Source organism: Alligator mississippiensis, chromosome 3, assembly GCF_030867095.1.
Source record: "Alligator mississippiensis isolate rAllMis1 chromosome 3, rAllMis1, whole genome shotgun sequence".
NCBI classification, from domain to species: Eukaryota; Metazoa; Chordata; order Crocodylia; family Alligatoridae; genus Alligator; species Alligator mississippiensis.
The window spans coordinates 127,680,582-127,708,179 of NC_081826.1; the positions used below are offsets into that span (position 1 = coordinate 127,680,582).

Genomic DNA, 27,598 nt, shown 5'->3' on the forward strand with positions numbered 1-27,598 from the left:
CGGTTGGGTGAGTTTCTCTCAACTGTTGCTTTTTCGGAGCGCACACGCGTTTGTTTACCCCGCTCCAGCCTGATAGCTGCACCTTCTCTCAATAGGCCTGGGCCGGCCACCCAGTACTCCTATTAAACAACTGCTGCTGGTAACTATAATATCTGAATTGAATGGCTGTTTTGTGTATGTCTGAACATAATGATGTGTAGGATAATTGTGCGTCTGTATGAGTGGTGTGTCTGAACCTCTATGTCAGATTCATGTAATCAATAAACGTGGCGTTTTGCCTTATCCCCCTTTATAAGGTCTTGCTCTTGATTTGATAAATTGGTAATTCAAAGTAACAAGTGCACCTAATGCTTCTACTGATGTGTATCCCAAAACTGCATTCACCTATTGTGTGGCTGCATCACACTACAGGCTCATATTGAGTCTGTGATGTACCAACACTCCCAAATAATTTCTGTAGTGCTGCCATCCATCCAGGTGTCACCCATTTTATAACTGTGTTTTTTATTATTCCTCCCAAGGTATAGCACCTTGCATTTGTCTGCACTGACCTTCAACCTGTCAGCTGTAGCCCAGCTTTCCAATCTGTTTAGATCCTTCTGAATTGTGCTCACATCCCCCAGTATGTTGGTAAAACTTCATAGTTCTGTGTCATCTGGAGACTTGCTCAAGAAGCTTTATATGCCATCATCCAAATTATTAATAAACAAATTGAACAGCACTAGGCCTGGGATAGACCACGTGAAACCTTCTGACATTGACCTGTTAAATCATTACCCTTTGCTTGTGGCTGTTAAGCCAGTTACCTATCCACTTTGTAGTAGTTTTATCTAGGCCACATTACTCCAATTTGTTTGTGAGAAAGTCGTGCAGGACCTTGTGAAAAGCCTTGTGAAGTCCAGATATGCTATATCCACAGCATTCCCTTCATCCACTTAAGTAGTTACTTTGTCAAAGAAGATCAGAGTTGCTTGACATGATTTGTTTTCCATAAATCCTTGCTGGCTGCTTGTGATCAGCCTTTTCTCTTCCAGATGCTTGCAAATGGTCTTCCTTAGGATATGCTCCAGTAACTTCCCAGGTATTGAGGTAAGACTAACTGGTCGGTAGATCCCTAGGTCCTCCTTTTTGCCTTTTTTAAAGAGGGGCACTACATTGGCCTGTTTCCAGTGCTCTGGTACCTGGCCTGTCTTCCACAACTTCATGAAGATGTCAAGGCTCTGAGATCTCCTCTGCCAGTTCCTTCAGTACCCTGGGATGAATTTTATCAGTACCCTGCTGACAAATTCATTTGGACCCAACAAAGAGCTTGCTGACTTTTTTATTATCTTATCCCTTAGCTTGTCCCCTTCCTTATCCAGATAATCCTTATTGGGTGTCTGGCTGCAGCTGAAATTTTTTGTGAACGCTGAGGCAAAGTAGCTGTTGAGTAGCTCCACTTTCTTTGCATCTTTGGTTAAGAGTTCCTCCTGGCTTGTTAACAGAGGACCTACGGCTTCCCTATTCATTCTTTTCTGGCCAGCAGATGTATAGAACCTCTTCTTGTTGTCCTTAACTTCCTCTCCCAGGTGCAGCTTGTTCTTTATCTTTGCCTTCCTGATTTTGTCCCTGGAGGTTCTTGCTATTTCCTGGTATGCTTCCTTGATGACCTTCCATTGCCTGTATGCTTTCCTTTTGCGTTTGAGGCATTTTAGAAGCTCCTCATGCAGTTGCATTGCTCTCTTCTCGTTCTTCTTTTGCTTCTATTGTGTTGGGACAGTTTCTTGTTGGGCTTCCAATGCTATGTCCTTTAGAAGTTCCCAGCCCTCCTGGGTGCTTTTGTCTTTCAGTCTATCCTGCCTATTAACTCCTTAAGTCAGATGAAATCCATGTTTTGGAAATCCAGTCTCATAATTTTGCTGACCTCATGCTTTCCGTGTCTTAGGATCTGGAATTCTGTCCTATCCTGATGTCTTCATCCCCAGTTACCCATCACCTTCACATCCTACACCTGTTCTCAATGCATGTTCTCTTGAATGCATAAGCAAATATAACCAGTGGATATATATCCTATGAATAAATGCACCTGTTGTCCATCTCCTTTTTTGTTAGGAAAGAATGCTGTATAATAAACTTAAGAGACTAAGGACTGCAGCTTTTCACATTTCATGCTTTATAATTTTATTAATTAATAACTAGCTCCCTTGGGGTATGTATGTATAATTTTACATTTGGTGTATACTGTTTTAAGTTGTCACTCATTTCAGTTTTACCTTTAAAAATGTTACTCTCATACTTTTACTATTATTAGGTCCACAGACACTACTTCAAGGCTTAATATCCACACATGTTTCCTATTTTTAGTAATTAAGCTATGCTACTTAGAAAATGTTGCTTTCTTTTGCCATCTTGGAATGGAGACTAAAAAGGAACATCATGAAAACTGTATAGGTGTATAAACGGCATAGAAAAGGTAGATCAGAAGAACCTGTCCTTTGTTCATAATATAGGAACAAGAGCGATTGAATGCGCGTGAAAAGTAACATTTCAAACATTCATCTGAAGTGTACAATGTAAAGTAGCCTCTGCAGCTCATTACCACAGTAAATAGCTGTGACAAAGAATTTGATAAGTTTCAAAAAGGGATTTAACAGTTTATATAGTTAACAAAAATGTCCACAGTTATACTTAGTGCCAAAAAGAGTGGCAGAGAGAGAAATACTCATGCTTCAGGGCTTCAATTCCTTTTTAAATAGTTTGGAGGAGACTTTTAATTGACAGATTATCCTACATCTTCCCACTTCAGGGTTTCTAGCATCTTTCCTCGACTAATCTGGAGCTGGCCACTGCTAAAAACTGAACTAAATGAACCATACCTCTGATCCAATATGGCAGTTCTTTGTGCTTCATTATTGTAAGCATAACTATTCATTATAAACATTAGAGGTGAAAGACTAAGTATGCACAAATCTTCTAATGTGATTGGTGTATTTTCTAAAGCTATAATCCCACATGAAAACATTATTGGTCCTTTGTGGCAGCCTCCTGATTTAGCTGGAGGCACACAATACAGTGATTGTAAATGGTTTATGAAGTACCAAATTTACTTCAGTAGTCTTTTAAGGAGAAAAGAGTTTCTATAAAACAATTCGGGCAATATAAGTAAATTCTAGTAGGGCCTTTGGTTTGGTCAAAAAGAGGAGGAAGTGAAAAGGTTTTCCCACCTTCCTCAACTTTTAGGATCTACCAGTCTATGCAGGTTATCATTAGATAAAAATTAAAGTTCTTTTATGATTGAACTAAGCAAGACAGAATTAGAATTGGATTAGCTTCCTACTTCAATGTAGGTTCCCACTTTTTGCAACTTTGGTGGAAGAAGCTGGCCAGTTAACCCTTTTATTTGATATTTTTATGGCATGTTTCTACTTCAGAGTTAACTCCAATTCTTACTTGGGTACTGCTCTTTAACTGATTTTCATATCCATATGCTCAAACTCAAGAATGGTAGTGCTTTACACCTCATCTACCTGGCCTATGCTGAAGCCAGGGATAAAGACTAAATGCAACTTACTTTGTACCATGAACCCATGCAAAACTATTGGAGTTTTGATAGTCATCCAGTTTCTCCCTGTGGTTACCTCACATAACTGAAAGAATGGACAAGTTCTTTCAGATTTCACTCTGGAAGAATCAAAGAGCAGTTCAAATACTGCAGAAAAGTGGAAATCTGAGCACCTCATACAAGTAGGTATATAGCAGTGTGGAAGCAGCCTACTAGGCACAGTTGGGGTGTAGCTTTTCAGTGTGGCTGCTTGGATTCAGGTGCCAAAGCCCTTTTCTTCACCAGTATTGGCAAAATTACTGAAAATTCAGTATGCAGACGCTGGGTAGCTATGCTTTTCTAACATGACCATGTTGTGTGCGTCTCATCTAGAGATGCCCCAGAAATGAATAAAGGAACTACGTGCTAAACCTGGTTTGCTATATAAGTTTCTGTCTCAAGATTAGGCCAGTTTTGGTTGCAAGGGTTGAATTGTATGAGATCAGTATATTTCTGTACAGAGAAATCTGTAGATCCGTTGCAGTAGGTTTCTAGTTACAGTTTACAGGGAGGTAAAATCAGATGAGTCAGGACAGGATGGGAGTGTCTGGTTCTTGAAGGATAGTGAGATATAGATGGTTCTTTGTGATTTAACTGCGGGGTTTTTTCTTGCCATTTTTTCAGATATGTTTGAAGTAGATCAATGAGTAGCTGGCGGGTGTGGATAAGTTATATGTTTAACACTTTAAGATCAACCGTTCAGAAGCAGACCTTCACATTCATTGTTAAACTAGCCTTTGTAACACAGGGGAATTAGGCTTGCAGAACTTAAAATTAATCAGTTAAACTAGTAAGTACTTTTCTCCAATCCCTGCTCCCTCTGCCCCCTTTCAATTTTTTTTCAAGAAAGTCAAAATCAGCAATTGACAAAAGCACTTTGATTCAAAAGTCTGTGCAGGAGCAGTGAGAAAGTAAATTGGGATTACTATTCATCAATGAATAAAAATTAGTGTTGTCTTGGAAACAAATAGGTTCTCTGTAAGGGTTGTGACTAGACTGTGATTACTTGTGAACCCACCTACATTCTCTACAAATGTCACTACATATATTTGGTATCAGTATAAAAACAACTCCATAGCTTGCAATGGGAAAGGTGTCTTACGCAGTGTTTTTGGCTTTACATTTGGGTTCTTTTTTAGTTTGGAAGGAGACACTACATTGAATGCTTAGTTGTTTTCCTCAAAATTGTTCTTTGACAGAGGTATCTGGCCCTGTCTATTTTGGAGAACAAAACTACCATATTTTCTTGCTTCCCATATGTACCCTCCCCCCCACATTGCCTTTGATTTTTTTTCCTAATTACCACAGTATAAATATTTAAAAATTGAGTTAGCTCACTTGTTTATATTGATCCAGCCTAGGTTTCCTATCAGACTTGGGTTTACTGCTTTGTTTTCTGTTGAGCTTCTATTTCCATGGAGCTTCCCTCCTATTCCTTGTATCACAATTCATTGTTGTGTTGGGAACAGTCTGGAGCAGTGGTCTATAGTAAGTAGCTCTGGTTATCTCTAATGCCAGTGGCCGGATCGTGCCAATAAGGAAACAATTGGGCCTGCTGATAATGTCTCTTTCAGATGCTTGTTCAGAGTTGTTTGCTTAGGAGGTGGGATGGCTTGATGGAAATCATTACAGCATACTTGTACTACTGCTTCTCTGAGGAAATATTTTTCAAGTATACTTTTTATCCAGGATGTATCATTTCTACTTTGCAAGAGAAATGTTTGGCTTAAGGTTCTCTTCCTGTACCTCAACATATTTAAACCAAGCTGAAGAATCTTTGATTGTGCCAATTTTATGAGTGCTGTGAGTTAATAATTAATTTAAAGTGTATACCTTATAACATTTAGTAGTGCTGTTATATTTGTTGGTTGTTAACTGATAATGATTCACTCAATTATAAAAAAAAAAAATAAATAAAAATAAAAAAATTCTATCATTTATCATTCATACAGCTGCATTGTGATGTTATGTGCTTAATTTTTTTTATACAAGAGCCTTCTGTACTGCCCCAGGAGAATGAATTTGCTAATTTATATACCTTTGTCAGTTCTTCACCCATAAATTAAGTGTCTCTTAATTTGATTTTTTTGTCTCTGTCCTATCAGACTTAAGTCTGTCATCCTCCTACGCTGATCTCCCACCTGGGACAGAACTAGAGCTCTTCTCACAAATGGTGCTGTTCCTTGGTTCACTAGAGTAGAGGGTGACATAACACTCTAATTCATATCCTATTCTTACTTTTTGCATCAAATTATTGATGTGACAGGTTTTTTTTCTACAAGAGACTACAGTCAAATAGAGAAGAATATGGACTGTGAGGAAACAGGTTCTTTTAAACACACACAGCTTTGATGGTTAACTTTCAATTTCTTCAATTCTTAACTGAAAAAAATTCCCCTGATATTTGAAGTTGCTTTCTTAGCATCTCCTTTGGAACATATGCTTGAAATATTATTATTATTATTATTATTTACATAGACAGCTTAGTATACTGAATTTCTATTAGATTTTGAAATTCACCATGCCATATACCCATAATGTGCATTTTCTATGCATACAATGCATCTTCAAATAGTGTTATGATTACTAAGTTGTATATTGTAAAAATCTTCAGAAATCTGCCTAGATTTTTGTCAGGAAAGACCTTCTGATAAGTTTTTATTCAGACTGTGATACTTTCTTGTCAAAGACTGATAAAGATTCTTACACTGCAAATTCTCTGGTATTCACTGACCTTGATAATTATTTCCCATTTGTCTCCTATTTACCTAACATTTGTATGTCACTGAAACAGAATGGTAGCCGTAATCAAACAAATGATTGTAAAACGTACCTGCAAATGCTGAAAAATGATTTGGCAATAGTTAGCTATCAGTGTAGATCCAAAGGGTTTTCTATATTTTGTTTAGTTCCTTAAGCAGTTTTTAATTTCTCCTATTTTACCAAAGGTTTCTGGCAAAAGTTCTAAATATTTTATTTTGCTAGTTTTGAAACAAAGAATTTCCCTTTCTTAGAAAGGAAGTGATGGTAAATGTGTCCGCTGAAGGCCATTGCAGTGGAGGCAGAAAGAAGCAAGGGAGCGGAGTCCCAGAATCCCTACTCCATTCAAGGATTGAAGTAGGGGTGTATTGCATGACAGTGTGAAGAACAGAAAGCTTGAAGAAGTATGACGTTATTTTTTTTCTTGGCTTAATTGGAACACACAGTTGGAATGAACATAGACTAAAACAATTGCTAGGCCTGGTACCACTTTCCTAGTTCTCAATGGGAGTTCACCAAGCCTCAGTGGCACAGAACCAATTTGATGGTCCTGGACTCTTGCGCTAGTCAATATTGTGTCATTTTATACTTCTCAAGCTGCAACGGTTGTTCAAGTTAATTTCTCTGTCCTTGAATCTTAGTGTGTCATAAAATCACCTGAGGTGCTCTTCTGTAGTATTGCACTTGGAGCAAAGCTTCCAGAATGAGCCCCTACTACCAAGCAGAATGCATGTGCGAGGTTGCAATGTGCACATCAGCCACTATATTATTCCGCTAAAGGCAGAACCTTCCCTCACCTTTGCATGTGAATGTTATGTCCCTTCCTTCCAATCCTGGTGCCTGATATGTAGGGATCTACTTTAATTTGTGATTTTTGTGGATTTTGTGATAACCACAGAAAACAAACAAAAATTAGTTTGATGTTACTATGAAAAATGAAATCAAATTTTAAAAAGTTGTAATGAATTTATCTGTCAGTGTTAGGTAAGTATAAATGTGAATGATATTCAAGATAACAGACTAAATGGGACAAAGGTACAGTAAGGTGGATACAAAACTGCTTGGATCATTATGTTCAATAAGTACTCATTAATGACTCAACATCTAGCTGGGAAGAGAGATCCTGTGGGGTTCCACAGAGGTCTGTCCTGGGTCTGGTATTGTTTAATATCTTCAGTAATGATTTGGATGATGAGATTGAGTGCAATTTTAGCAAATTTCCAGATTGCCCTAAATTGGGTGGAGGTTCAGGACACTCTGGAAGATAGAGCTAGGATCCAGAAAAATCTGGATAAACTGATAGACCAAAAATGGTCTGCAATCACTTGGGTTAAATTCAGCATGGACAAGCGCAAAGTTCTGTACCTGGAGTTGGAACAGAATGACTGCATGTACAAGGGTAGGTTGGGGAATGATCAGCTAGGCTGCAGTATTGCAGAGATGGACCTGGGGGTTACAGTAGACCATAAGCTGAATATGAGCTCACAGTGTACTCTTTTTTTCTTCCAAGAAAAAGGCCAACAGCATACTTGGTTGTATTAACAGGAGCGTCACTTGCAAATCGGGAGAAGCAATTCTTCCACTCTATTTGACAGTGATGAAGCCACACCTTGAGTACTGTGTCTAGATTTGGGCCTGCCATTCAAAAAAGATGTGGACAGATTGTTAAGAGAGTGGAGGACATGAACAAAAAATATTAGAGGCCTGGGAAGCATGACTTATAGGGACAAGCTGACAGAACTAGGGTTATTTAGTCTGGAGAAGACTGATGGAGGTGGGATTTGGTAACAGTCTTCAAATGCCTGAAGGGCAATTATAAAAAGGGTGGACATCAATAAAACACACAGAGCAACTATAAAAAACAAAAGTTAGTTTTCAAAATTTAGTTATGCTAAGTAGGCAGCAGGGCAGCTCTTCAAGCATCTGGCTGTGTTTGCATTTGGAGATGCCTACCATCCCAACATGGCCAGCAGGAGAAACTTTTCTGAGCTGCTGGTTTTGGTTCTTCCCTTAACACAGAGTAATTCCAGTAGCTGTACCTGGATTATTGTGAGGAAGGGAAAGAGGTGTGGAAGAGCTCAGGAAGCAGGAGCAAAGCAGTGTAGAGGCTGGGGGCTCCTGCTAAATGGAGTGAGTGAGTGCCTGTGTGTTTCTGTGTGTGTATCCTGACTCCTGCAGGACTGAGGGGCAGCGAGACCTGTTCCTCCCCTTGCTAACAGATGACACTATGATGCAATGAAAAAGGCAAACCACTATCAGCACAAGGGCCTTCTTTTCTTCATGGGGTATCTGACCATTTTCAATGACAATCAAATGATAGGTGATCAATTGACATTATTTGACCAGTCAATTTACTGGTTTTCCAACTCTGTTTTTGATAGGCTACTTTGCCTCTTGATTGACTTACTGAAGGCTCTACCTCAGGGGTTGTCAATTGGGGGTACATGTACCCCTGGGGATACTTGAGAGAAGGCCCTAGGGGGTACATGCGGGCAGTCAGGGATGGAGCACTGCCACATACCATCCAGCACTGCTGTGCAGGCGCTGCCTGCCTGGCCGGATGTAAAGGGTGGAGAAAGCTCACACGCTAGCTGACACTGCTCCGCGTGTGGCCATGCCCCCTTCCACCTCTCCCCCCGCTCCGTGTCCAGCTGCTGGGGGTACACTGCTCTTTGCCCGGCTGCTGGAGGTACACTGATCCAAAAAGGTCGAACTCCTGCTCTACCTAATCATTTGTTCTGGCAGTGAAGAGGAGTGTCAGGAATGGAGCTTATCCTCCATTGCATTTTCCCATCATTCCTTGCTAGCCCAGGGGTGAAATAAACTGCCAAAATCCTTAAATGGCCAGCACACTCCCCTAAAAACAGGAGAAACACTCAGCAGTATTAACCTTGTGGGTAATTGTTTAGAGTGGAATGGGCCTACGTGTTAATTCTGTCTTGTTTCCCTCTTCCACTTCCTTATTTTCCTTGTTATGAAATGGGGTGAGGTGGATTGGGGCAGTAAGTTAACATAGAGTAAGGAAGGGAAGAAGGGAGTTTGGATAGCAGTGAAGGTAGAAGATGGAAGCAATATGACTGACTGTTGCTTTCTGTACCCATGTGCTTAGAAGTTCATGTTAGTAGTTAAAATCTGAAGTTCACTGGCATTGATGAAATCTGTCCTTGGACTCGTTAGTCTGTTACAGAGATCTGTTGTCACTTTAGCACTGATCTGACACCTTCCCTTTTTGGGACGATAGAATTGCCTGTGAACAAGTCAATCTGAGTAACGCATGAGGTATAATTTCCATTATTATCTCTCAGGAAGTTCTGATTGTTGGGTTTTTTTTGGAACCTCGAGACTGTGTGTGACTGATCTTTACCTGAGGAATTTGTCCACTACCTTTGCATAAGTATACAGTACAGGTTTCCTTTGCTTTGTGTGGGTTCTGCATGTGTGAATTTGCTCTTATGCGATGATCCTTTTTATACCAAAAATTCGTTATATGGGAGGTAAATTCACTCTTATGTGATTGGTGTGGTGGAAGCCTGCAGTCAGCTGCTTTGTGCAGTGCATTGTGGGAGTGACACACACCAAAACGTAGTTTCCTATGAGGATGTGTGCTCCTCACTCGTTGTCTGCACCACATGTTTTTGTAGCTGCCATTCCCATTATGGTAACATTCACCACCACCCTGTGCTTGTGTGTATTGTTTGCTGCTGGTGAGTACCAAAATTGTCTTGTAAAAGTGGTAGAAATGGGTCTGGGGGTCTGTGCAGTCGAGGTCTTGGAACGTATTCCTATTTGTTACATTGTAAAATGGGTTCCCTTTATGCAAATTCAAGTTATGTGCCGTTTTCCAGAAATGTGTGTATAGCATAAAGTATTTTTCATTATGCTGTTTCTGGAAAAAATTAACATTAATAAAATTATACAGACTGCTAGATTGAGAGCAATAATCCTGGGAGAAAAAGTGTGTATGTAACTTCAGATAAACTAACTTCTACCCTGTTGTGGAGGTGTTCAGCATGACTTCATGTTGAAATGCTATGTCAGTAATTCCTAAGTCATATTTTCTATTGAAAATGAAAGGTATGTCAGCTATAAAGCCTGTTTAGAGTCATATTAGTATATGCTATATTATTGGTATAACTTTTTATTAAAGACTCTGAAGCCTGTTGCATTTAGAAAAAATGTGCATATTGTTAGAGAAATCAGGTTAGTATACAAACTTCCATCGTCTCTCATTTTGGCTATTTTGGAAACTTTTGACCTTTGTCAGCTTGGTAAATGGAACCTGGTCATTCAAAAGAGCCAATTTTAGTTCTAATATTCAATTGATATCAGCTGTCATTAACATTTAACAGCTTTCTGTAGCAAATATGCATTGCTTTTGCAACACTCTGGTTGTAGGAAAAACAGTCCATTTTGAATTACTATTTATAAATTGTTCTGGAATGCTCACACAGTCGTATTGTATTGTAAGGAATCATAGTTACTTATAATGCCAGTGATGTGATGGTAAAGAATCTCTCAGTATTTCCATTATACAGTTTTAAATATTTTAAGCAATGTACAGAGGCCATTTCAAATGATGCTAAGCTGAAACTTGTCATGTGACTTGGGTGTACTCAATCAGCAAATTTGAGAAATACTGTCCTAATGTTTTTTTATGAAACTGTTGTGTGCAATTTTTAATCATTTCTACAAAGTTATCTTGCTATAACAGTATTATGGGAAATAAAACAAATGGATATGAAAATATGATCTAAAAAATATGTCTATGAAAGGAAATGCCCTTAAAATGCAGGCACAAACTACAGAATCAAGGGAATTAATTATATGTTGTGTGTGAGATCAGTCTTTACTACATGCCTCTCCAGAGGGGCATACAACATGAAGTACTGTAGTTAGGAACCGTTAACTAATCTAAAATGCTGACAATTTTAGAGGTGGAGCTGAAACTACAATATCATCTTTTAATATCTTAGCATTTTATTTTTGGCTTGAAATTTGAAATGCTGTATTAGCTTGAGTTTGTTGAATGGGGAAAAATGTGTAGAGAAGTTTGGTGAAAGGGTGGAATTCATTGAAAGGTTGGAAAAAACCCACTGAATAAGATTGCAAGTGAATCTTTGGATACCTTAGCATGCTAATGAAGTTTTTTTCTCCCTTAGTAGAGGGCTGGAATGACTGCATACTTTTAGCATGACAGCGTGAACAGCTACTTCTAAGCAATTTGAATAGGAATAGTAAATGTCTCCTTGAAACACAGCCAAATCTTCCAGAAAATTGCCTTAATGAGAGGGATTGGCAAATTCTTGATGTCCCCCCGTAACATTCTGTACAAAACTTAGCTTTACTGACTAATTGTACAGAAGCAAAGAAACAGTTAATGTTCTCATAACCAAATTGCCCCCACAATGAGTGAGTTAATATTACTATAAGTACTGTATCATGTACATGTCCTGACTTGTATGTGTCATTAACTTAACATTAATGTATGACGTGTGTGATGGGGAGTAGCTGAGGGGTGAGGAAAGAGGGGTTACATTAATTTTTAATTATTTTGTGGAAAGAGTTGCACTCCAAGATAATACTGAATAAAATAAATGGTATAGTAAGCCCTGCCTGAATCCAGTAGAGACAAGTTTCATTGTCTTCAAATAAAGTATTGGATGAGAAAGCGTGAGAAACATGAAATTACTAGTTGCTGCAGTGCATTTCTGACTCCTAGTTAGTTAGGCTTGTATAGAGAAGTAGGTAAGGTAGAGAGAGAACGTTTAGCATGACGTGGTAAGTGAGTGGTATGCACAGAGGGGATGGCTCAATTTTATGGCTTGTAAAACTGTGAAAAACACCCGAAGTGGAAACCTGAACTGCAATTCCCAAAATGTAGCTGCTCAGTTTATAATACTGGATTGGAGTTGGAGAGTAGTTTATGCTTCAGGGAAGTTTTTGTGTGTTCCATTTGTTTTGTTCCTCAGTATTTAAAACACTGGTCTCCAACCTTTTTCAGTAGATCACCTTTGGCATTTAAAAGCAACCCAAGATCTACTGTGCACTCCCGCTGCCACCTCCCTCCCCCCGGCCCCACAGATAAGTCTGTGAGGAGGGAAGAGGGTCAGATCAAGACAGAAGGAGAAAAAATTATGTGGGGGCGCGCCTCCCCAGCCGATAAGTCCCACCTGGCTGGGGCCTCACTCAGTTTACCCCCTGCTCCTGCCTCTGCGGCACAGTCCCTTACTGTGAGGGCCTCAAACTAGCCCCCACTCCTTCTCTCCCCGTGGACTGACCTGCTGGGCTGGAGCACACATGTGCATGCATGCAGGCACTCAGCCCCCACCACAGCCTCAGATCGACTCCAAGAGGCTCTGAGATCTACCACAAGAGGCTCCAAGATCTACTGGTGGATCAAGATCCAGTGGTTTGGTGACAGCTGATTTAGAACATGAAGGATAGAAAAATTAAGAGTTCTTTTAAGATTTTCCATTGCACCCTACTGAGGAGATAACAGTATTTTTAGTGTTTTTGTGTTAACAAAACAGAAGCATTGTCTCTGGCTCTGCTTTTTCTGGGGCATTATCACTTGGCTTTAGCATTGCTAGATCAGGTGATGCTTTGTATTTATTCACTACATGGATAATGCATCAAAAATTGCTTCATGGGACCCAATTTTGCTCCCGTAGTAGATCACACTGCCTCTAAATGGCTTTATTTTCCCTGCAGAAATTCCTTTTAAGGGTTTTAGAACTTTTATTAAATTTGAATCCATTTATTTAAAAAAAGCTTAGTAACTGTATAAATAGCTCTAAATCAGTTCTACACTAGTCATTTGACTGAAAAATGTTAGATTTTTTTACCTTGTACAGATCATTCATTTTCCTCAAGTGCAAATGAAAACATTTTGGCTTTCCCACCTCACAGTCCCTAAAAGACCTATGTAATTGTACTTTAAAATCACCCCTGGAGTAAAGCTACTATCAAACAGGTTATGCTTAACACATCATTTAGACATTATAAATTAATCTTGTTAATTTCAAGCTTTGACCCATTTAAATCTACTTGTCAGAAATCCTGTGTTTAATCTTGAAAACACCTTTATTTCTGAGACTGTATCTGTCAATTCCAAATAATTTTATGACATAATTATAAGGTTTGCACAATGGAAGGAATCACTTCTAGAATAGGGAAATATTCATGCTACCCTATAAGGCCCTGTTGAGATGGAATATATTGTGTATAGTTTTGGTTGCCCATGTCCTGGATGTTATCTCATTCCTCAACTTGTCCCCTTCCTTATCCAAATAATCCTTATTAGGTGTCTGGTTGGAATTGTATGACTCAATTTAAGTGACCCATGAGGGCTTTTCCAGTCCTGTATTCTGAAATTTCATTATATTTTTCAAGTGCTTGGTTCACTGTATATGTATATGAATTTGCTTTTAGTTTGTAAGGATGGAAATAACCTGGTCTGTGTTCTAGAACAGAAGTAACCTGATCTTTTCAGAACTCTGCTTCTTTACATTATCTACTCTATCAAAGAGTTTTAACTCTTTTTAGGAGGAATGCAGTTCTTTTGATGGATGCATTTCTGATGTGTATGTCTTCATTTTATGGTTTCCTAAACATTGGCAATCTTAGAAGGTGTCTAAGACTTCTTGTGCTTCATTTAAAAGGTGGCTCAATTTGAGAGATGCTTAGAGGTTTGGAATGGTTGTAGGTCTGCAGGGAAAGTATTAGCAGCCAGCGTATAGAGTTTAGGGGGAAGAGGTCATTATTATTGCCATTACGTGCATATTTTTTCATACTGGAATGAAAGATGTATTTTAGAAACTTAGAAAGTGTATCCCTTAAAAACAAGTGAACACAATTTCTGTAACTGTTACTGGGTCAAACTGCTGTAGCATTTATGAGGGTTTTAAAATTCATAGTTTAAGCCTCAAAAGGGATAGCCTAATCTAACCTCACAGGATTCATCTACATGTGTGGTTAACTGCGCAGCAGACTACCTTGCTATGGTGTAAAGTGTCACAATCTACATGTGTGACGCTATTAAAATGCAAGAAATTTTTGCTGTTGTAAGATGGTACTGTTGGGGACAATACTGATGGCAAAAATAACTGCTCCTAAATGGTGACCTGGGTGTAAATTGCACCCAGGCAGCAGAGGGCCAGATCCCTGCTTGCCGCCTAACCCAGTGGTTACCAACTTTTTTTTTTAGCAACCTGCTGCTGTGAGTGGAGTGCAGCGGGGTGGGGGCAGGGGAGCTCCTGGCACGTGGCATGGCTCATCATTTGTGCGGCACCACTGGCATTTCCCCCGCAACTCTCATTTGGGTTGCGACCCAGAGTTGGGAACTGGTCTAACCACATGACTCTGCTCTTTGGGTGCTCTTGTGTGCCAGCCAGCCCCTCCGACACTGCAAGCTGGATCCCAGGGTTGACTTGCCAAGTCTGCTGCCAGCCTAGGGCTGTTCCACCCTGGCTCAAACTGGTGTGGTCCTGGGTGCACCTGTAGACGCTACACCCAGGAGCTGTTAACTCTGGTACGAACTGTGCCGGAGTTTCACGCTGCAGTAATTGAACATGTAGATGCACCCACCAGGTATTAAGTTATACCTAGTTATCCCTTTTCTGAAGCTCAGTAATACATTTGACTAAAAAAAACCTTGCATTTGGCTGTGTGTTTCCAGAAAAGTATTTGGTCTCTATCTGAAGGTATCAAGAGATGGAGAATCCACTGCCTCCCTAAAAGTTTGTTACAGCACCTATTCACCCTCACTGTTAATTGTTTTGCTTTTCTTTTTCCCCATTGAAATTTGGCTTCTGCTAGAGGTTCTTGTTATAACTTTCTTTGCTAAATTACACAGCCTTTTAGTGCCCAATGTCCTTTTCCTGTGGAGGTTCTTATGCACTGTAATCAAATCACCTTTGATCTGTTTTTGATCAGTTAAAGAAATAGGCATAAAGAGATTGTCCATACTATAAAGCATTTTTGTTAGTCCTTTAATCATTTGAGGACTCTTCCCTACATCTTCTATTTTTTCAGCATTCTATTTAATTGTAACTGTATACAGTATTCTAGTATTAATCTAATGTTCTTTATAAAAGAAAAAAAGTCTCCTTAGTCTAACTCACTACTCTCTTGTTAATCCCTTCTTAATACATCCAGGGATCACATTAACCTTTTTTGCCACAGCATCATGCTAGGAGCTCCTGTTTAGTTGCTTGTCTACTATAAATGCCAGTGGGTGATTTTAATCCACTGATGTTGATGCATACTTCTATTTGCAGATTTTTATTTTAAGAGGCTTGTCTTAATCTTTCTTCTAGTGTGGGGCTGTTCAACTGGTAGCTTGTGACTGAGGGACTAGTCAACTTGACTATGAAACCCAGGGACAAATGCTGGGCTTCTCACTCCTGCCCCCTTTGCCTGCCACCAAATTTAGGGTCTTCAGTTGTTGCTGGTGACTTAGTGGTAGCAAGGTTAAGAGAGGGGGCAAGTGATAGTAGGGTTCACCAAGTGCTGAGAAGCCAGAGGCCTGCCTTTGAAGGTGGGGCCACTTACCCACAGGAAGCCTAGCAGTCCAGATCCATCCTTGTGGAGCCAAATAAGTAGGGCAGCCCTGTTCTAGTGTGCCAGCTTACCCTTTTCTTGTTGAGGAGCTCACTCAGTAGCAGTTGGTAGCACTGTTGTTCACACTTTGTCTATTGGTGCAATTAATATTTCCCAAAGATGGACCAGAACAACTGGTGTTGTGGTGGGTTAATACATGACACACTTTCCTTCTACAGAATTATTTTGAGTGAGCCAATGGCAGGTGTTAAATCAGTTAAACTATCACAGTTAACTGGTAGGTTTTTTTTAAATATGGTGTTGTTGTATCTGATTTGTATACTGGTTGTTATATTGAAAACCATCTTAATGTAAAACTGCAAACTAGCTTTTGTGAATCGTGCTGTAATGCAATCTCTGAGAGGCTCATTTTTGACTACCAGTTACATTTAAAGAATGTTAGTGTACATTTGTATGACCCTGTAAAAGGATGTGGTGTCATGCTTGATTAGCATCTTTCTTGAAATCTCATTAGTAACATAAATTGGATGGAATTTGAATGGTGATTTTATCCAGCGTGGTGATTGAATGTGACAGTGAAACTTAGGGGTTCTTGCCTGTTGTCTAAAGCTTGAACACACTACTGAAGCAAAGAACACTTATATGAGATGGTCAGAAAATAAGTGTTTGGGACAATATTGCATGCAAATCTTTAAAAACTCAACAGCTCTAGCGTTACCCTGTATCCATTTGGCTATGGATGTTTATGCCTATATCTTAGTATACAATAGGTAGTGATTCTTCAGTTCACATTAATGAGTTAATGAAATGTTACAACTAAGATGAAAAAGGTCCAAATCTAGTTTATCTGGACAGTCTAATTTATTTCCATTTACAATAAATAGAAATATTCTCTGTTGAACTATGCTGTCGGTTAAAGTTTGTATCTTTGTAACAGAATATAGAACTTGAATGTTGAATGTACTTTTACTCTGAAGAAGAGTTTTTGTTTGTAAAGCTTTACTATTTATTTAGTAATTTCTTTTTCCCTTTTTTAAAGGAATTACCTTTATTGTGTTAAATTCTTCATGTGTTCTAATGGTTAGGCACAGTTTTTACAGCAAGGGGACAGTTTCATTAGAGTATAGTATTTTGATTATCCTACTCAGTCCTTCTGTTACTGCCAGCCACATTAGGAATTGCAGTAATGGTGACTAGAATTTCTGAAAGTGGTAGGATTTGGGAAAGAGTTTTGCTGCAGAGGTGGTAAAACCAAGGTAGTTGAGTCATCTGTGAGCTGCTAACCTGTTGTGCCAGTTGCTTGGCTATATTGGTCTCAAGGGGTGGCACAGTGGGTTTTAGTGCAACAACATTTATTTTCCCTAGGGAAGAGGCCAGCAAATAGCAATGGAATAAGAACTGCAAGCAACTTAGTGTGCTGCAGACACATTATGATATATTTACACATTACTTACAGAAATATTCAATAAAGGCATCTATACATGTGATGGAGCTCTGCTCTGAGGTAGGCTAACTAGCATGTGTTGGAGCAGACTCAATTAATTGAGTCAGCTGGAGTGTGCTAATTAGCGCATTCCAGCAGCCTCCGCGCCATGTGTATTCAGCGTCCTGCACTTCCAAATGGCGGTGGGGGTGCTTTAACTAAAGCTCGTTTGACAAGCTTTAGTTAAAGTGCCCCCACCACCATTTTGAAGTGCAGGATGCTGAATACACATGATGCTGCGGATGCTTTTAATTAGAGCAGCTCTCAGAGCCATAAGGTGCCCCCCTTCCATCATGGGTCACGTGTATAGATACCCTAATTGCCCAATGAGATGTTCCATTAGACTTGAGACAAAGGAAAGGAAGTGATTGTCAGCCTCTGGAGAGCAGCTCTGTTCTGAGCACCAATTTCTCTCTTACATGCTCAAGTTTGGTTAGTGATTAAAATAGTCTGTTTTAAACCGTTAGGGCAGAGCGCTTCAACTGGTGGCCCATGATCTGCTTGTAGCCCTTGAGGGCTTAACATGCAGGTCCCAATTGGGGCACTGTTCCCTGTCACTACTCCAGTGGCTGCTGCTGCCAGAGTCTCCAGGCTCCCCCTCCCTTCTCCAGTTTCTGCTGCCTACCGCTGGGGGGTGGGACAAAGGGAGCATGCAGCTGACGGCTTCAGGGGGGATCCTAGGGACTCCATTCAGCACAGCACAGTATGCCAACACAGTACAGCAGGGTGCCTCCTGTGTGGCACAGTAGGCAGGACCATGTGGTGCAGATGGGAATAGCGCAGGGGTACTGGGATGGTGCAGTGGGGGATGTGTGCCAATGGTGCCACGTGAGAGGTCTGGTGCAGTGCGGCATGCGCCTGGGGAATGTGCAGCCTGTTCAGTGTCTCATTTAGAAGTTGGACAGCCCTGTGTTAGGACATATAATGCCATTAAAGGGGAAAAATAGTGTCACATTTTTCAATACGTGCACCAAGCTCAAAGACCTGTGTACTGATACTACTGTCTGAATAAATTGAATGGTTTCAGACCAGTACAGCTGCTGTCCTCTTTGATAATCTGCTTTTACAGGGAATGGAAGGGGGAGGGGAGAGGTGAACTACTAACTATCTTAATCCCATATCCTGCTTGCAGACAATTGGATGCTGCATAAAACTTTAACTGCATGATTAGCAGGCACTGAGTTACAGTGGGTAGGTAAATGCCTGTAAATCCTGGTGGATGGGTACTGCTGTTAAAAAGTAAAGTTGTCAATAACATTACACAGACCTGCATCTTTAAAAGTTTGATGTCATACTTGCAAGTGACTATCTGCAGTGATAAACCATTAAACAAAGAGCAAAGCATCACCAAGTGCTGTAATTCCACTGAAATCCTCCACTGGGAGCCTCATATCTCTCCCTATACAATTTATGCTGTTGTGACTAAATCTGTTGCATGCTTGGTTTTTCCTTATAAAACACACAAGATACGTTGCTTTTGCCTGGATTCAATAGGGTGTTTTTTTCATACAGCAAAGCAAGAGGCTTTATGAAGAAAAACCAAAACACAAGTTCCGTGCCCTGTTTTTTACCCCTCAAACTATTCAGCCACACATGTTCTCACCTTAAACCCTAAACAGGCTAACCCAAAACTGTTTAAATGTTGTTAGTTATGAAAGGCTAGGCTGTAATCTTCAGTGAGTATGGACACATTTACATTTGGAGCCATTTCAAAAGGGGAGTAGGGACTGGTGCTCCAGACAACACTGCAACTGTTCTAACACTGCTTTACCTAGGGTTGAAGTTGGAACAGTTTTGCTATGTTTGTATCACTCCCAGCTTCTGCGCATGTAACTGTTAAAGTAACACTCCCAAATGTATGGTTGTCTGTACCCAGCAACAGTGGATGGATCATCAGCTAGGTAATCATGCCCCAAAGCTAACAAAGACACTAGGAAGACATCAAATATGTGCCCTCCAGTAGGGTTGCACCGATAAAGATTTTTTTGGCCAATACCAATAGCCAGTTATTAACCAGTCATACTGGCCAATACTGATCCAATTGCCAATCTGTAGCCCATCCTCTTAACAGCGTCTGGCTGGTAAATCGGGGAGGGAGGTGGGGGGCATAGATTGAGGCCCCCACGGTGAGGGAGGGAGTGGGGCTGGGGCAGAGGTAGGCGCTGCCCAGCCAGGGCAGGGTGGGGTGTGGGATGGAGCCATGGTAGGCGGGAGGGACGGCTCCCTCTCCTGCGCACACCCTGGAGGAGGTATGGGGGGCATGTGCCCCCTGGATTTGTGTGCGAGGCAAGGGCGGGTTGCCTGCTATGGGCTTGGGGCTGGGAGCTGTGCCAACCTCTTCCTGGCGGGGGGGGCTGGGAGCAGGGCGGGCAGGGGTGGGGCAAGTGGCGGTGGTGCTGGGAGAGGGAGCTACAGGGTGGGCTACAGCCACCCCAAAATTTGCGGTAGCCCCCCTCTCCCAGCACTGCAGTCACCCACCCTGTCCCTGCCCACCCTGAACGCAGCCCTGCCCAAGACCCCCCACCGGTTCTCAACCAGTTCACAACTAGGGAACAGCTCAGCCCCCCCACTGGTCTCCAACCAGTCCTCAACGGGGGAGCTGTGAGACCCTTGCTTAGGTGTGCCGATGCAGACACTGCCACCTCAGTGGCAGCCAGGTAAAACTGCCCTGAGTGGTAACATGCAGGGTTATTGGAGTCCCCCAATTCAAGAGGAGCACATTTATGTTCCACAGTACTTCCTGGCTGGCTGTGCAGTGGGCACACAGAGCAGTTTTACTTGGAGGCAGCAACATTTGATTGAGAAGCACCCAGGCAAGTTGTGGTAGCACAGCAGAGGTTCTCAACTAGGGGTACTGTCACATTCAAAAAAGAGGACGGTGCCCTGATAGATCAGCAGTTCTCAAACTTTTCAGACCTAATTCAGTATAGAAGATCTGTGCTCGCACAAAAGATGCCAGTGTTCTTCTAACGCCCAAGAATTTTGAACAAAACAAACTACAGCTAGTGAAATATATTTACATCAAATTTTAAAAACTGCAACTTGTGGTGGAAAGTTCAGTATTTTAGCAAGAGCACAAAAAAAGAATGCTCTAGTAAAGCACTATGTGCAATGTACACTTACATAATCAATAATGATGAAACCACTTTACTTTCTGCCAAGATATTTTTTAACTTGTTGATCTATCCACTTGTAGGAAAAAGATAGGGGAAGATTTTTAAAAAAATCATATTAAAATGCCAAGCCTCCCAACCCTAAATCTATTATTAACTATTGGCTATTGCATGCTTCCACTCTAATTACTTTTCTTAGACAATAATGTTTATTGCAGTCAGTTTGAAAAAGTAAGATGAAGGCTACATGGGTTATATATTATCCATTCCAGAATCTACATATGATTATTTATCACAGTTGGCAGGTATTGCTTGGCCTTCACAAACTAGTGCTGAAAAAAGAAAGCGATCCAAAGAGTAATCACTAAAATGTGAAGTAGCTATTATTGAATTAACATGGAACCACTGCTTACTTGGTGCAGTCAAATCAGAAATGAATTTGGGTGTGGTAACATAGTCTCTATGGGCATAGGATAAATTTTTGTTAAAGTGCCCCTTAATATTTTTGGGTGGTGGGGGAGGGGAATACACTCATTTATACTTGTTCTCTCCTTTAAAAAGGTGCTGAACACAAAGCACTCCACAGTCATTTTCAAGTACTATATTAGATGATGTAACCAATTTTTTGCAATATAAGCTTTTTGAGACCCACGTTGCTGCTGTTTTAACAGACATAACATTTAAAGGGAAATACTGGCTCCTCGCTATGGGACAGACTATGTTCTCACTGAAGTAACTATCAACAGGATTTGTCAGTAAGCATAGTGTACTTTAGAATAACCATATCAGATCGTGTTACAGTGTTCCTTAATTATATAGAGCCAGTATTCTGGTCAGAATATAGAAAAGCTAGCTGTTAGCATTTTGCCATTTGTAATTTTCTATATGATAGAGAGAACACACTTAAAGCTGTTAAAATCTTTGAAAAAGGATTTGTTTTCTATAATAAGAAAAACAAAGGAAAGCATTATTGCAATATAGGTGAAAGTATAATTACATTAATAGACAACTCAGGAATTAAATGTAATCCTGGCTGCATACCAGCATTTGTGACCTTTGCCAATGGTAGATGTTGCCTAGTGGTGGTAAAGTGAAAATGCGTGTGTACCCAGGAAACCTTATTATGTGGGTGGGTATTCCTCCTGGACCTAGTAAGTACACCATATGTGATCTGCGCATTCCTGCTTCAGTAAATCAGATATGCGTGATGAGTGTTGTTCTAGTAAGGTACAACATGAGTAATGATGAATCAATGAAAACTCCTACTTTAGAAATTTACTTTCCTTAACTGAAGTTGAACTTGAGAGAAGTAACTTATACATTCTAAGAACTTTGTACTTATTCATGGAGAGGAATAAAAGAATGGCAGCACTGCTGGGAAAGGTGGTGAACTGTGCTACTGGTGGCTGATGATTACAATTTGACTGTGTAGCTCTGTGTCAGAGATTGAAACTAAAGCCTCTTTTGTATTTATCCGTTTTAGAAGATTAAACAGTATTGGGTCGTATTTCCTGAAGTGCATTATGTTTTCATTTTGGGGGAAATTCTTTATTACTCTCTTGCTTTATTCCTGTGACATTTAAAGGCTTTCAATAAGCCTAAATCTGGGAATAACCTATGCACATCCACAGCTGATGGTGCATTTCATGATTTGGATCTTGCCAGATGTCCATGGTGCAAAGTCTGTACAGTTATGATTTTGATTATTTGATCCATTTAACTTTTACTACATGGTATTTTTGGCTTGTTTCTCTCCAGTTCTCCTGCCCTGTAGGAAGTACAAGTTCTGCTGGATCTAAAGCTTCAGAATCTTTTTTTATTTGTAAACTCAAGTGGAAAAATTAATTATGAGATTTGTGTAAGGTAATATGTGACCAAATTGATGACTAGTGCAACTGAATTAAAACACTTGCAGGAGAGACTGCAAAGCACATCTTTCAAAATGGTGATCTATGTTCATTTAAAAGGATGACTGAATTTTACATCTGAGATATCATTGCAAGCATTTAAAGGGAAAACACGTTCTTTCACTGAAATGATTGATATAAGTCTTATGGAGCTTCTCCATCAGTATTGCATGCGTGATAGTTACGGCAAATGGCTGAAAGTTCCAAATAACTAACAAGAAATACACATGTAGTAACCCAGCATAGTTAAGTGATTCCAGAGACCTTTTGCACTTGTTACTTCTGGTAGGCCTAGCAGGTGTTCTTGTTGTTCAATTGCTAGTTTGGGTTTCTTCCCCCCAAAATTGGGACAATAGGGAACAGCTGCTCCCTGTGGTTTGAAATCAAGTAGATCAGCTGGAGTAAGAAACATCTTGCTGGCTGAAATTAGCAATTGGGGAGCTTTTGTCTACTCATCACCACCAAGGTTACTTTTTTATGCAAGAGGCAACAATTTTTGTGGCTGCTATATTTTATTGGGAGAAGTAATTAGCTGTGTTAGTCTGCCTGAGGTCAGACAGAAGGCAAGGTCGATTTGCACCTTACAGACTAAAGTAAGCCACTGCTTACAAAGGCTTATGCATTTTGCTTTAATTAGTTTATAAGGTGCAAATCTACGCTGCCATTTTTTATTGGACCAACTGAATTTTCCTCATACCTGAAGAATAATGCTTTGCATTGAAAGCTTGCTCAAGTCTATCTAAAAAATGCCATTGGTCCAATAAATGATAACACCCACAAGAATCCTTGCCTCACATATTTCATGGACAATTGTGGTTACAATATCACTTCAACACTGTCACTTTTTAAATAATTTTCTTGAATTAATCTTCAGCTAAAAAGTGTGTGTGTGTGGGGGGGAATTACCCAACTGCATCTGCATAAAATTACTTAGGGAAACACTTCAGAGAGTATAAAATAGATTTTTTTTGGTTCCTTAAGGAAATATTCTGCACCTAATTGTAACCCATTGATCCACACTTTTTCTTTTATCTTGGCATAAGGATTATGCGCTGTCTGCCCAAAAAGACAATGAGCTCTATAGGAGCATCTACTTCATCCCTCCTTAATTGGGTACACAGTGCACTTGATGATTTGTAGTGCGGCAAGGTGAGACATGTATTGCAGAGATTCCTGAGAGAGTTAATACAGCTTTTGTCCTGTCCCTTTCTGCCTCGCCTTCCCCGCCCCCAATCTCTGGATTTGGAGATTCCTTTTAAGAAGTGGTAGAAAATGCCTTTCCACATGAGCCATTCTATCAAGGTAGGGACAGAGGGTTAGAGCTGGGAAAGCAGCTCAGTGCACAGATGGTGCTGATCTTCTGGTCTATCTGAGAATTGATTCGGGGCGGGGAGCAAACTCAGACTTTTTATACTCCCCTCTGCTGTACTCTCCTGTATTGAGGAGTGATGAAGCAGTGGTTTGAGCACATTTATAAGTTATTGTGACTTTAATGGAGTTACTCTAGATTTGCAGTCAAGTAACAGAGCAGAATTTGGCCCCATATGCTCATGGATGACTACTTAACAGCTAAGTGGTTCCAAAAATGTGATAGTCCGTATCACTCACTGATGGATAGATGTATTACAAGTACATCTTGCTATTCTCTCTCCCTCTCCTATTCTCTCTCTTCTGTGCTTTCCTATTCTTTTTCCTTGTCATTCCTCCCCCCCCAAAATCATCATCCACATGTATATTTGCTTGTCTTCTGAAAAGAAAATGCTCCTTACTTTTTCCACAAGTAAGGGGAGCTATGAATTTTCTTTGGTTGACATTTCTCCATCCTCCTTGAGTCCCTATAGCCACTGCCTCCATGTGTCCTTATGGCCCCAGATGGATCTGATCCTAAAGGCAGGGTAAACCTGAGGTCCTTCATCCAAGAAACTGGCAGCCCAGCTTTCCTTCTCATGTCCTTGTGACAAAGTATTTAGCAGAGTTTGCAGATTCATTGGAATGCGACAGGGCTGTGCTGTGAATGCTTCTGCCATAGCTTTGAACTTGCGACCTCTGGACTGTCAACCATGCGCCTTAGGACCCATACTGTCCCAGCCTCCAGCAAGCCTCAATATAGAAACAGTGTGGGATTTTTTATTTTCCCTTTGTTTACCCACCATAGAGTCTCTGCTAAAATAGCAAAAGAGTTGATTTTGAAAGCTGCTAGGTTCATTTATGTATCTAAGCCTTTTAAAATTTCCTCAAAATACAATGTCACTTTGGACTTGTGCTTCAATCCTGCAAAGCATAACTTGTCTGAATGCCAGGTCCATATGGAACCCAGTTGAAGCTGCTGGGGCTTTACTCTGACATGGCAGTCTGACATTACATTATAGGACCAGTTCCTTTAGTGTGTTACAAAAGAAAATAATTGACCCTTGGGGGAAATACTTCATTTCTGAAATCCAGTGCTTTAGTTTTATGGCTTCCTAGAACCTTAAAGGTTTTGCTTTTTCTTTTCCTAAAAAGATGGTTATCTTCCTAATTAAGTAATTGCCTAATTTAAAACAGGTAAGTATTTGATTAGACTAAAATGCTTTGTGTAATATTGAAAAGTTGAGATGTATGGTTGAGCTGTACATTCACCTTATTTTTATTTCTTTTTCTTTGTTGTCTTCCTTCATATGGCTGGTGTATTGGCAATTCTCTTCACCCTTTTTGCTGATTTTTCCCCGCCATCATCTAGAAAACCACCTAAGGTAAGTGTTTTAATCTTTCATTGTAAATGTATTGACTTAAACTTGTTAAACTTGGCAGAAAAGTCATAATTTCATAGTAGCTAGGGTCAGGAGGGACCTGAACAGATCATCTAGCCTGACCCCCTGCCACAGGCAGGAATGAATGCTGGGTTCACAAGACCCTAGACAGGTGATCATGCAACCTCCTCTTGAATATGCCCAAGGTAGGGGCGAGGACCACTTCCCTGGGAAGTTGGTTCCAGATTTTGGCCACCCTAACCGTAAAAAATTGCCTTCTGATCTCTAACCTAAACCTGTTCTCCATCAGCTTATTACCATTGTTCCTTGTCACCCCAGGTGGTGCTGGGGAGAAAAGAGCTCTTCCTATTTGCTGTTGATCTCCCCTGATGAGTTTGTAGGCAGCCACCAGGTCCCTCCTCAGCCTCCTCTTGCTGAGGCTGAACAGGTTCAGGTCCTTCAGTCTCTCCTCATAGGGCCTATCCTGCTGCCCTCTCACTAAGCAGGTGGCCCTCCTCTGAACCTTCTCCAGGCTGGCCACATCCCTTTTGAAGTGCGGCGCCCAGTACTGGGCGCGGTACTCCAACTGCGGCCTGTCCAGTGTCGCATAGGGGGAGTATCACCTTTCTGGACCGGCTTGAGATGCATCTTTGGATGCATGACAAGGTATGGTTGGCCTTGCTGGCTGTGGTCTGGCATTGGCGGCTCATGTTCATCTTTGAGTCAATAATGACTCCAAGATCCTGTTCCACCTCTGTGCTTTCAATAGGGGAGCTCCCCAGCCTGTATGTATGCTGTGGATTCCTTCTCCCAAGGCGCAGCACCCTGCATTTGTATACGTTGAACCCCATCCTATTCTCATCTGCCCACTTTTGTAGTCTGTCTAAATCTGTTTGCAGCCTCTCTCTCCCTTCAAGTGTGTCCACCTCGCCCCACATCTTAGTGTCATCAGCAAACTTGGACAGCGTGCTTTCCACCCCCTCGCCCAAGTCACTGATGAAGATGTTAAACATTGTGGGCCTGAGGCCTGAGCCCTGGGGGACCCCACTGCTTACATCTCGCCGGGTTGAGTACAACCTGTCCACCACTACTCTCTGAGTGCACCCCATCAGCCAATTTTTTACCCCTCCAACTGTGCAGGTATCAATGCCACAGTTGCTTAATTTATTGATGAGGATGGGGTGAGAGACAGTGTCAAAGGCCTTCTTAAAGTCTAGAAAGACTACATCCACAGCAACACCATCATCCAAGGATTTAGTCACCTGGTCATAAAAGGCAACCAGATTGATCAGGCAGGACCTGCCTTTGATGAACCCATGAAAATTGTCCCTGAGCATGATCTCCCCTGCTGGCCCCCTACAGATGTGCTCCTTGATGATTCTCTCCAAGATCTTCCCAAGCACCGAGGTGAGGCTTACAGGCCTATAGTTACTTGGGTCCTCCCTCCTCCCATGCTTGAAAATTGGGACCACATTAGCCAGTTTCCAATCACCTGGCACCTGGCCAGATGACCACAAATGCTCATACAGCCGGGTCAAGGGCTCTGTGATGACCCCTGCCAGCTCCCTCAACACCCTTGGGTGGAGGGCATCTGGACCTGCAGATTTAAAAATATCTAGCCCTTCCAGAAAATCCCTAACTACATCTGCACTGACTGAAGGCCTGACAGAGCTATCCCCGAGATTGTCCCTACAGGAACCTTAGAGGAAGTCCAGTATATCCTCTAACTTTGTGATTTGTTATACCTCCATTAAAAGAAAATCTGATTGAAAAAAACTAGTTTCACGTGCGTTTAGATTAAAGGCTTTTCAAATCAAACAACCTAAATTGCATGTTATACGGATTAAAATATAGAGAAAAATAAAAGAATGCAATTTATCACAACTATGCCAAAAAAGCTTTAATTCAATTTTAGGGGGTTCTTAAGAATCCTTTTGAAGCAGTTAATAAGTAGCCTTTGTAGAGTACATTATTGCAAATACTGTATTTTCGTGCATATACCCCGTCCAGGGGTGTAAGCTTCACCCACATATAACCCGCGGAAAATTGTATTTTTGTAAATAAGTCCGTGTATACGTCGCACCTCTGTATTCCCTGCGGCGGAGTATACATAGGGAGGCGGCGCAGCCCGGCCTGCCTGGGCCCAGTGGGGAGGCTACGCAGCCTGGCCCGCCCTGGCCCCAGGCCCTGCGGCGGCAGCGGCACAGCCTGGCCTGCCTGGGCCTAGCAGGGAGGATATGCAGCCTGGCCCGCCCTGGGTCCAGGCTCTGCGGTGGCGGCTGCACAGCCTGGCCTGCCTGGACCCAGTGGGGAGGCAGCAGCGGCACAACCCGGCCTGCCCGGGCCCATGGGGGAGGCGACATAGCTGGCCCCAGCAGCAGCGGTAGCATAGCCCGGCCTGCCCAGGCCCAGTGGGGAGGCGGCACAGCTGGCTCCTGGCCCCCGCAGCAGCAACGGCACAGCCC

The 27,598-nt window shown here is 41.3% G+C and overlaps 1 protein-coding gene across 6 annotated transcripts in view; it reads left to right on the top strand.

The window, feature by feature from the left end:
- The window catches only part of KIF13A (kinesin family member 13A), a 188,375-nt gene that overhangs the window by 42,219 nt on the left and 118,558 nt on the right, over positions 1-27,598 (top strand). For all 6 annotated transcript variants that reach the window (XM_006269194.4, XM_019498469.2, XM_019498467.2 and 3 more), the window contains one exon: positions 25,124-25,136. In XM_006269194.4, the coding sequence (XP_006269256.2) occupies positions 25,124-25,136 (13 nt within the window). The remainder of the gene's footprint in view (positions 1-25,123; positions 25,137-27,598) is intronic.